General features: G+C 37.6%; 1 protein-coding gene across 1 annotated transcript in view; it reads right to left on the bottom strand.

The window, feature by feature from the left end:
- The window catches only part of RYR2 (ryanodine receptor 2 (cardiac)), a 592,347-nt gene that overhangs the window by 229,832 nt on the left and 350,741 nt on the right, over window positions 1-11,774 (bottom strand). The window contains exons 35-37 of the mRNA XM_011935762.1: window positions 11,103-11,263; window positions 9,097-9,256; window positions 2,629-2,715 (exon numbers count right to left, since the gene is read on the bottom strand). Of these exons, the coding sequence (XP_011791152.1) occupies window positions 2,629-2,715; window positions 9,097-9,256; window positions 11,103-11,263 (408 nt within the window). The remainder of the gene's footprint in view (window positions 1-2,628; window positions 2,716-9,096; window positions 9,257-11,102; window positions 11,264-11,774) is intronic.

Here is an 11,774-nt window from a genome sequence, read left to right as displayed (position 1 = left end):
AAGAAGGAAGGAAGGAAGGAAGGAAGGAAGGAAGGAAGGAAGGAAGGAAGGAAGGAAGGAAGGAAGGAAGGAAGGAAGGAAGGAAGGGCGAGCGAGCAGTCTAGTCCAGTCTGGACTAGACTGGACAATTTGTGATAGCTATTACTCATCCAATGGAAATGTCAGTAGAAGTCAATAGATGATTGAATATATCAGTCAGGCTTCTGAGAAACTACCACTCTTTGTCCAATTTTGTTAAAAAAAAATAAAGGTCATCTGAACTTGCTGCCTCCTTTCTCTCATTTCCAATCTTGAATTCACTGCCACATGGCTCCTGTCATCATTTTTTAATATAATAATTGAGACAAGGTCTCCCTCTGTTGTCCAGGTTGGAGTGCAGCAGCACAATCACGGCTCACGGCAGCCTCCATGTCTGCGCTCTCAAGTGATCCTCCCACCTCAGCCTCTGGAGGATTTGGGACTACAGGAGCGTACCACCACATCTGCCTAAAATCATTTTTTATTTTTTGTAGAGATGGGGTCTCACTATGTTGCCCAGGCTGGTTTCAAACTTCTGGGCTCAAGTGATCCTCCTGCCTCCCAAAGTGCTGGGATTACAAGCATGAGCCACTGAGACTGGCCCCTCTCCCATTGTTTTGCTGAAATTCTTCTGGCAAGGCCACCAAAGCCCTCCTCATTAACAAAAGCCAGGGATTCCTTTAGTCCGAGTTGTATTAGTCCATCTGTGGCATCTGCTGTTAGCTACTCCTGTTTAGAAAACTCCATCCTCGCTTGGCATCTACTAAGATGTCTCTTTCAGTTCTTCTCCAATATTCTTGACAGCTCTGCCCTCAGCTTATCTCATAGGTTCCTCTTTTCTAGTTGATACAACCAGGTTCTCTCCTCAGTCATCTCTTCCCACTGTCTACATCTGCCCTCAAATATTCCATTCACACTCAAAGATGAATTACAACTGATTTCTTGATGATGAAAATTGTAATCTCCAGCATAGCTCTTTTTAGCACAATTGTGCATACATATGTGTGTATAGGTATGCATATGTATGTATATTATACATACATTTGTTGAGCAGATACCATGTATAAAGCATTGTTCAAGATATTTAATTATATTAACTCCATAAAAGATATATTGTGAACCCCATTTTATAGAAGCAGAAACTGAGCTCACATAATTTAAGAAAGATGTCCAAGGTCACCAAGCCAGCCTAATAAAACTACCTACTCTGTTCACTCCAATGTGTGCCTGGAACCTCAACTTTACAATTGCAAAAGTAAGTTCAACTTTTTTTACTGAATTTCAACAAGCTCTTCCACTTTTTGCATTAGCATGGCCAAATTGTCCAAACTAAATTTTTTTTTTTTTTTTTTTTTTGAGACGGAGTCTCGCTGTGTCGCCCAGACTGGAGTGCAGTGGCCGGATCTCAGCTCACCGCAAGCTCCGCCTCCTGGGTTCACGCCATTCTCCTGTCTCAGCCTATGGAGTAAGTGGGACTACAGGCTCCCGCCACCGTGCCCAGCTAATCTTTTCGTATTTTTTAGTGGAGAAGGGGTTCCACCGTGTGAGCCAGTATGGTCTTGATCTCCTGACCTCGTGATCTGCCTGCCTCGGCCTCCCAAAGTGCTGGGATTACAGGCGTGAGCCACCACGCCATCCAGTCATTGATTCTCACTCTGCTTGAGATCCTGAGTCAAATTCATCTACAAATTCTATTAGTCCAATTCATTGTTAAATCCTATTCATTTCTTCTACAAAATATTTTCACATTTATCATTTTTCATTCTGACTTCCATGGCTCTCATCACTGTCTTCCATGTAGACAGTATTAAATTATTGACTCCTCATTGCTACTGACTCTTCTCCTTCTTGCCCACCTCTACGTTAATAATAGTTTTCCAAAACAAGTTTCATTATGCTCAATCCCCTTCTTCAAATTTCCGATGGATTTCCCTTGTCTATGTAATAGCTGTTAACCTTTTCGCATGGCACACAAGACCTTTTCAGCTTGGTCTTCTACCTTTTATCCCTCTTAATCTCCAGCCACATTCTGGAAGGCATCCTTTGTTACAGTTACACTGAATTACTTAACCTTCAGCATGTTCACTCTTACATATTTTTGCTTCTTCTCCGCCTAGAATGACCTCTCCTAATAAATGTACCCCAAGAGCCCCTATTTTACAGTTAGTAATCAAACTAAATGGTACCTCTTCTTTGAGCTTTATCTGATCCAACCCATCCAACTGAGTTGTTCTTTCATTTATATTACTGGAGTATTCCATATAAACCACTATTTTAGGTGGCATGGTTTCAGGTCTTTAAGTCCATTCATTAGCTCACCTATGAGTTCAATGATTACTGCAATGTGTGTAATCTGGCAATTTTTCGTTTTCTATAGACCTTTTATTGAATAGGCCTTTTATTGAATAATATACATATGATAACTAAAGAGAAACACTTTTTAATTATTATGTTACCCTTGTGACCTCAGATTCAAGCATGGCTATCTTTTCTTGAGAGAATGATTTATTTGATTCATATCAGTATTAATATACTGAATTCATTTCAGAATAAATGCTATGTCCTAATAGAAAATAAAACAAATAGAATATTAGGAACGAGTTTTATTACCTTTATTCTTCCCAACTCAAACTGGAAAACATTGGGACTTGTAGCTTGTGCAAAAACTGCAGGAAATAATTTTGTACTCGGCTCCACCTGAAATACACAAATGAGTTTAGTAATGTTAGCAATGAAAGAAGACAAGGGAAAAATAATTTCTTTATAACAACAAAGGAATACTTTATAGAAGGAACCCAGAGATTTTCCTTTCTTGCATATTGATTGATGTGCTCCTTCAAAAATTAGAGTATTTCATTACTATGTGAACACTGCTGAGGGAATATACTGTGTTTACTCTGAAGGGTTTATGGCACTGCCATTACTTAACGGAAGTAAACATACATAATTAATTCAGTGTTTTCCATTTTCTTTTAATTTCTAATTTACTGTTTTTTAATTGACACATTGTACATATTTAATGGAGTGCAATATGATGTTTTGATACGTGCATACATTGTGTAATGATCAAATCAGGGTAATTAGCATGTCCATCACCTTGAACACTTTTCATTTCTTTGTGGTGAGAACATACAAAATCCTCTCTTCTAGCTATTTTGAGATATACAATACCTGAGGGTTGACTATAGTCACCCTACTGTCCAATAGGACACCAGCACTTATTCTTCCTTTCTAATGTTAACTCTGTATCCGTTGGATATCCACTCCCTCTCCCCCACTTCCCCCTACCCTTCCCAGTATCTGATAACCACTATTCTATTCGCTACTTCCATGAGATTAACTTTTTTTGATTCTACATATGAGTGGGCAATGCAGTATTTTTCTATGTCTGGCTTATTTCACTTAACACAATATCCTCCAGGTTCACCCATATTGGAGTGAATGACAGGTTCTCATTATTTTTTATGATCAAATAGCATTCCATTGTATATATATAGCACATTTTCTTCACTTACTCATCCATTGATGGGCACTTAGGCTGATTCCCTATCTTGGCTATTGTGAAGAGTGCTGTGATAATTATAGCAGTACAGATATCCCTTCCACATACCGATTTCATTTCCTTGGGATATATACCCAGTATGGGGAATTCTGGATCATATGGTAGTTCTATTTTTAATTTTTTGAGGAACCTCCATACTGTTTTTCATAATGGCTATATTCATTTACATTCCCACCAACAGTATATGGGTTTCCCCCTTCCTCAACATTCTTGCCAACGCTTATTATCTTTTGTCTTTTTGATAATAGCCATTCTAACTGGAATAAGGTAATATTGTGGTTTTGATTTGCACTTTGCTGATGATTAGTGATGTTGAACATGTTTTCATATGCCTGTTGGCCATTTGTATGTCTTCTTTTGAGAAATGTTTACTAAGGGCTTTTGCCCCCTTTTAAATCAGATTGTTTGTTTTTACTACTGTTGTTTGTGTTCCTTATATATTCTGGATATTGATCCCTTATCAGATGTATACTTGGCAAATATTTTGTACCATTCTGTAGGTTGTCTTTTCACTCTGTTGTTTCCTTGGCTGTGCAGAGGATTTTTAGTTTGATATAATCCCAATTGTTTATTTTTGCTTTTGTTGCCTGTGCTTTTGAGGTATTGTCCAAAAAATTCTTACCCAGTCCAATGTCATGAAGGGTTTCCTCCATGTTTTCTTCCAGTAGTTTCATAGCTTCAGGTCTTACATTAAGTCTTTAATCCACTTTGAGTCGATTTTTGTATATGGTGAAAAACAGGGGTCCAGTTTCATTCTGCATGCGGATATTCAAATTTCCCAGTACCATTTATTGAAGAAACTGTCCTTTCCCTAATGTATATTCTTGGCACCTTTGTTGAAAATTAGTTGGATAGATGGGTTTGTTTCTGGGCTCTTGGTTCTGTTTTATTGATCTATATGTCTGTTTTGGTTACTATAGCTTTGTAGTATAGTTTCAAGTCACGTAGTGTTTTGGTTACTATGGCTTTGTATATTTTAAACTCAGGTAGTGTGATGTTTCCAGCTTTATTGTTTTTGCTCAAGATTGCTTTGGCTACTTGGGGTCTTTTGTGATTTCATAAGAAATTTAGAATTATTTTTTCCATTTCTATAATAGAATAATAATGTCATTGGTATTCTGATAGTGACTTTACTGAATCTGTAGATTACTTTTGGTACTATGGACATTTTAATAATATTAATTCTTCCAATCCAACCAATCCAACAGCATGAGATATCTTTCCATTTATTTCTGTCCTCTTAAATGTATTTCACAAATGTTTTACAGATTTCAGTGTAGAGTTCTTACACCTCCTTTGTTAAATGTGTTCCTAGATAACTGATTTTTTTTTTTTTTTTGAGACAGAGTCTTGCTCTGTCACCCAGGCTGGAGCTCAGCCCACTACAGTCACTGACTCCCAGGTTCAAGTGATTCTCCTGCCTCAGCCTCCCCAGTAACTGGGATTACAGGTGCCTGGCACCATGCCCAGCTAATTTTTTTGTATTTTTAGTAGAGACAGGGTTTCGCCATTTTGGCCAGGCTGGTCTAGAACTCCTGACCTCAGATGATCCACCCGCCTCAGCCTCCCAAAGTGCTGGGATTACAGGCGTGAGTCACCGCACCCAGCCGATAACTGATTTTTAAAGCTATTGTAAATGAGATTGTATCGTTATTTTTTTTCCTAGAGCATTCACTACTAGTGTAAAGAAATACTGATTTTTGTATGCTGATTTTGTATCCTGCAAATTTACTGAATGTATTAGTTTTAACAGTTTTTTAGTAAACTTTTAAAGATATTTTTATATATAAGATCATGTCATCTACACACTGAGACTATTTGATGACTTTTTTTCCAATTTGGATGCCTTTTATTTCTTTTTCTTGCTGAATTCCCCAACTAGGACTTCTAGTAATATATTGAACAGAAGTAGTGAAAGTGGGCATCTTTGTCTTGTTCCAGACCCTAGAAAAAAAGCTTTCAACTTTTCCCCCATTTAGTCCTAGGCTTTTCTTTGATGGATACTTTTCATTACTGATACAATTTCTTCACTCACTATTAATCTGCTCAGATTTTCTGTTTCTTCGTAAGTCAGTCTTGGTAGGTTGTATACATCTAGGAATGTATCCATTTCTTCTGGGTTATCCAATTTGTTGGCATATGATTTTTCACAATGTTTTCTCATTATCCTTTATATTTCTGTGGTATAGGTTGTAACGTCTTCTTTTCAATGCTGATTTTATTTATTTGAGTCATCTCTTTCTTTCTTCGTCTAAAGGTTTATTGATTTTGTCTTTTCAAAAAACCAACTCTTCGTATCAATGATCTTTTGTATTGTTTAGTCTGTTTCATTATTGTTCCAATTTTTATTATTTATTTACTTTTATTAATTTGAGATTTAGTTTGTTCTTGTATTTGTGGTTTTTGGAGGTGCAATATTAGGTGGTTTATTTTTTACTTTTTAAATGTAGGCATTTAATACTGTAAACTTCCCTCTTAGAACTGCTTCTGGTGTATCCCATAACTTTTGGTATATTGTGTTCCCATTTTTGTTTGTCTCAAGAAAATTTTAAATTTCTTTTTTAATTGCTTCATTTGCCCACTGGTTATTCAGGGGCATGTTGTTTAATATCTATTTTGTAAAGTATTTGTAAAGTTTCCTCAGTTCCTCTCATTATTTATTTCTAGTTTTACACTAGTGTGATCAGAAAACATATACAATATCATCTTAAATTTTTGTTTAAGATTTGTTTTGTGGCCTAACATATGATCTATCCTGGAGAAAGTCCCACGAGCAGTTGAGAATACTGTGTATTCTTCAGCTATACAGCTGTTGCCCAGAATGTTCTGTAAATGTCTAGCATGTCCCTTTGGTCTAGAGTGCAGTTTAAATCTGCTGCTTCCTTGCTGAATTTCTGTCTGGATCATCTGCTGTTGCTGAAATTGGGGTGTTGAACTCCCCTACTATTGTTGTGTTGAAGCCTCTCTCTCCCTTTAGATAAAACATACTTCATATATTTTGATGCTCCAGTGTTGAATGCATATAAATTCACAATTGTTATATCCTCTTAATTGATCCTTTGTTTTTATTAAATAATGACCTTCTTTGTCTCTTTTTTACTCTTTTTGAATTAAGTCTATTTTGTCTAATATAAGTGTGACTACTTCTGCTCACTCTCAGTTTCCATTTGCATTGAATATCTTTTTCCATCCCTTCACTTTAAGGCTATATCTGTACTTACAGGTGAAGTGAATCTCTCGTGGGCAGCATATAGCTGAGTCTTGCTTTTTATCTACGCAGCCACTCTATATATTCTAATTAGGCAATTTAATCCATTTACATTCAAGGTTATTATTGATAGGTAAGGAATTATTCCTGACATTTTGTTCATGTTTTCTAGATCCTTCGTTTCTTTCTTTCTCTCTTGCTTACCTTTGTGGTTTGGTAGCTTTTTGTGGTGCTATGCTTTGATATCTTTCCCTTTCTCATTAGTGTGACTGCTGCAAATTTTTCTTTGTGGTTACTATGAAACTAAGATAAACAATATTGTAATTATAATAGACTATCTTAAGCTGGTAACTTTGGTCACATAAAAACACTCTGGACTGGCTGGGTGCAGTGGCTCATGCCTGTAATCCCAGCACTTTGGGAGGCCAAGGTGGGTGGATCACGAGGTCGGGAGATTGAGACCATGCTGGCCAACATCATGAAACCCCATCTCTACTAAAAATACAAAAATTATCTGGGTGTGGTGGTGCATGCCTGTAATCCCAGCTATTTGGGAGGCTGAGGCATAAGAATTGCTTAAACCCAGGAGGCAGAGGTTGCAGTGAGCTGAGATCGCGCATTGCACTCCAGCCTAGTGACAGAGCAAGACTCTGTCTAAAAAAAAAAAAACTCTGGACTTTTACCCTCCCCTCACAACTTATATTTCTGTTGACTTAACTTACATCTCTCTATATTGTGTGTTCCTTAACAACCACTTGTAGCTGCAGTTACTTTTGACAATTTAGACTTTTAACCTTCATACTAGGGTACTAGAGGTTTGAAAGATTTGGCATAGCACCATTTCAGTACTGCAGTATTCTGAGTGTGATTTAAAATTTACTTCTACGAATGGGTTTTATACTTTTACATGTTTTCATGTTAGTAACTACCATCCTTTTGCTTCCAGCTATAGCACTGCCTTAGACACTTCTTCTAAGACAGGTCCAGAGGTGGTGAATTCATTCCACTTTTGCTTATCTGTGGAGTACTCTACTTTTTCTTCATTTCTGAAGGATAGCTTTGCTAGACATAGTATTCCTGGCTGGCAGTTGTTCTTTCAGTACATTGAATATACCATCCCATTTCCCTAGCCTTCAAGGTTTCTGCTGAGAAACTTGCTGATAGTCAAATGGAAATCCAAGTATATATGACTTGGTGCTATTCTCTCACTGCTCTTAGAATTCTCTCTTTTTCTTTGACATTTGACAGTTTGCTTATAATGTGCCTTGGAAAGGACCTTTCTGGGTTGCGTCTCTTGGGATCCTTTGAGCTTTCTGGATCTGGATGTTCATACCTTTCCAAAGATGTGGAAAGTTATTAGTCATTATTTTGTTAGACGTTTTCTGTGCCTTTCTCCGTTGCTCAGTGGCATCCCATAAGTTCTGTAGGCTTTCTTCCTTCTTTCTTATTTCTTTTTCTCCCTCTGGATGGGTGATTTCAAACGACCTGTCTTCAAGTTCACAAAATCTTTCTTATGCTTGATCTAGTCTGTTGTTGAAACCCTCAGTTGTGTATTTTATTTCATTTATTGAATTCTTGAGTTACAAGATTTCTGTTTAGTTCTTTTCTACTATATGTATTTCTTTGTTAAATTTCTCATTCAGATCATGAATTGGTTTCCTGATCTTGTTGAAGTATCTGCATTTTATTGTATCTCACTGAGTTCCCTTACAATCATTATTTTGAATTTCTTTTCAGGCATTTTGTAAATTTATTTTGGGGACGGGGATCTGCTACTAGAGAATTATTGTGTTCCTTTGAAGGAGTCATGTTTTCTTCCATTCACATGTTTTTCATGTTCCTTTGCTATCTGCTCATCTGGTAAAACAGTAGCCTCTTCCAATTTTATGAAGTAGCTTTTGTAGGAAAATAGTTTTTCCTGTAGATGAGTTCTAGGGTATCGGTTGGGTAGAATACACTGGTTTTGGTTCTGGGTGGATGCAGTAATGTAGTATCTGTGCAGATTCTTCAGATGTAATTTATGTCAGCAGCATCGGCAAGTGCCTCAGTGGCCTAGCTACAGGCATTTGTGGTGGTGATTGTGCTTTGTTGGGATAAGGCCACCAAGGTGGTTCTCAGGTCACAGGAGTGCAGTGGCTGGGACAGCTATGGGAGGGCTTGCTGGGGGCAGGTCTGGTTGGCTGGCTTTAAAACCAGGGGCACATGTACATGTGTCTGTTTTGCTTTTTGATCTTACAAACTGTGTTTTCCTTTAATGGGGAAAAAAGTCTTCCTCCCTAGAAGCCTGATATCATCACTGACCACGTACCTGATAGTATGTGCTCAGTTCCTTGCCATTGGCAATGAATGTGAGCAGCCCGCTGGCAGCATCCACCACACAGCCGATCTCCAGTCCATTATTGTTGCGTCCTTGCCCGGGGCTCATGCTCTCACCCGCACATACCATATAGCAGTTGCTGCGTTTGATGCTGAATTTCAAAAGAATATTTTTATCTTTGTACAACCACAGATAAAAGAGAAAGCAGGTATATCTTGCAAACTAACTAAATTATGCTGCGCAAGCAACAAGCTCATGCTGTAATGGGAGAGGTGCACAATGGGCCCGATTCTGTGATTCTGAGCAAAACTCCATTGACTGCAGTGGACGTTCTGAATCAGGTCTTATACGTCTCTACATTTCACACCTAATGAAGACAGGTCAACAAGTCGGAACCAAGTAAGAACTGACCTGCACCTTCTCTCCAAAAACTCAAACCAAACTAGACCTTTTTTCCGGGTTCAAAAAAGTTTAACTATTTAAAAATCATCCAAATTTGTAATTTTCATCTCATGGATTTTTTTTTTTCAGTTTTTTTTTTTTTTTAGTTTTTTTTTCACAACTTGTTCTGAAATGAGAAGCATTTGTTTCCAAACACTGTCAAAGTCCTCAGGCAAATTCCACATAAGCCTTCAGTGATTTGATATATTTAAAATTTCGCTAAATTTTGCCCCTTTCTGGACAATTCCCAGTGATCTGAGAGACAGACTTAACTAGAATATGCAAACAAACAAACAAACAAAAAAACCCAGTGATGTTAACCACAAATGCCACCTGATTTTCACGTTCTCTAAAACTTTTACTAGAGATGGTAACAAAGTTAAGTATTTGAGCCTTATCAGCATTCTCTTTCTCTGCCACTATACAGTAAACATATTAACAAAACTAGCAAAAAAGGCTAAAGGCAGACAAGCAGAAGGAAAAAAACAAAAAGGCTGGGATAAATCAGTTTTTGAGTAATCAAATGTAGGCTGCATTTCTTCACACAATGTACGTAAAATCCAATGACCCTTCCCTATCTTCCATTTCCTCCAACAAAATCATCTTTCAGTTATCCCATCCCTATATTGAGTTATTTAGTTACATTGCTGCCATCCCTGCAAATTAAGTGTGGCCCCCAAAGAATATTCCTGGAGACACGTGGTTTTTTTGTCCCATACTTATGTAAAGAGCTCTTCATTAGAGATTTTTGCTGGGCCCCCATTGCAAATGCTAAGTCCATTATGCTTCACATGTTACAACCCGAGGGCAGGAAAGTGAGTTTCCCAGAAAATGATGGTGCAAGTATAGAAGAAAAGCAACGTTATAAAGGACGCTTTCTGAGACCTGTCACAGCAGATCAGAGAGGATGCATGGGCACAAAAAGTAGAAGCCAATGGTCAGATCTTCTCTTGTCTTATTCTGCAAGGAAGATAGCCTTCTTCACTTTTTTGAAGGTTTGGTTTGAGTTTGGTTTGTTTTACAAATGAAAAAAAGATGGCACAGAAAGTGTAACTGACTTACCCAAAGCCACACAGCGAGTCAATGGCAAAGCTGAGGAAAGAACCCACTTCTCCTCAGTCTGAGTTCAAATGCGTCCACCTGGTCTAAACTACCAGCCCACATTGTCTTCACAGTTTTCTCCCCACCATGTAGCCAGTTTCCAAAATATAGATCAAGTCATTGGTTAAAAGCCTCACATTCACCCATCTCTCATCTCTAAAACAAAGGCTAAGTATTGGTAACCCAAGCTGTCAGTCATGTTACCTGAAGGAATATATGATCATTACCCCAAAAGACCGCACTGGTCTTAATGTACAATGCTTGCACGTTTAATACATTTAGATTCCTTACTGGTTTGTATGAGCAACAAAAACGACATTGACATTAATGCCTTGATTATATTGTTCCTACAAACAGAAATATCTTGGTCATAAAATACAAGGAAAAGGAACAGCTAGGTTCACCAATATGTTTTTCACATGTCAATCTTGTAAACAAAATTGAGGAACACCAACCTTTCATGCACTTTTCCTTTTTCATCTCCTAGAGTAACTGTTACTGTGCGAACTCTGTCCAAGTCAAAGCCCGTGTCATACTGATGGAAATCCGATGTAATCCAGCCCACCCAGACATTAGCAGGGTCTTGTCCAGGAAAGATTCTCACTGAGTAATAGTACTGTGAAGATAGCAAAACCAGATATTGGCAAAGTAAAACAAAACAAAACAAACTTGGATTTGCAATCCTAACTGTGTCTAACTCTGTGAATGACTTAAGAATTCACTTCTTGGTTTAAAACTGTTTGGGTGAACGAAAATATTGTAGGCACAAAGGACTAACACTACAAACTTAAGAGATGTCTTTTATCAGAGATCCTGAATTAAATCAGAAATAACAGGAAAGAGAAAAGACGCGATCTGAGCAAACATGCTAAATGATTTAAGTCTTTTTATGCTGGTGAGCATGTGTGTGTGTGTGTGCTACATGTGTGTAATATACACACATATATACTTGTACATATATATAGTATATGTAATAAAATCATGACTCCATTAAGCATAGGGAAGCTTCAAATTCTTCAAGCTTATACATGTATACAAATCTATGCTCATTTTTTTTTTTTTTTTTTGAGATAGGCTCTCACTCTGTCACCCAGGCTGGGGTGTAGTGATGTGATCTCAGCTCACTG

This window comes from Colobus angolensis, unplaced genomic scaffold (assembly GCF_000951035.1).
Source record: "Colobus angolensis palliatus isolate OR3802 unplaced genomic scaffold, Cang.pa_1.0 Scaffold148, whole genome shotgun sequence".
Lineage (NCBI taxonomy): Eukaryota > Metazoa > Chordata > Mammalia > Primates > Cercopithecidae > Colobus > Colobus angolensis.
Note: the sequence above shows the minus strand (reverse complement) of the source record. Positions and strands in the feature narration are given on the sequence as shown.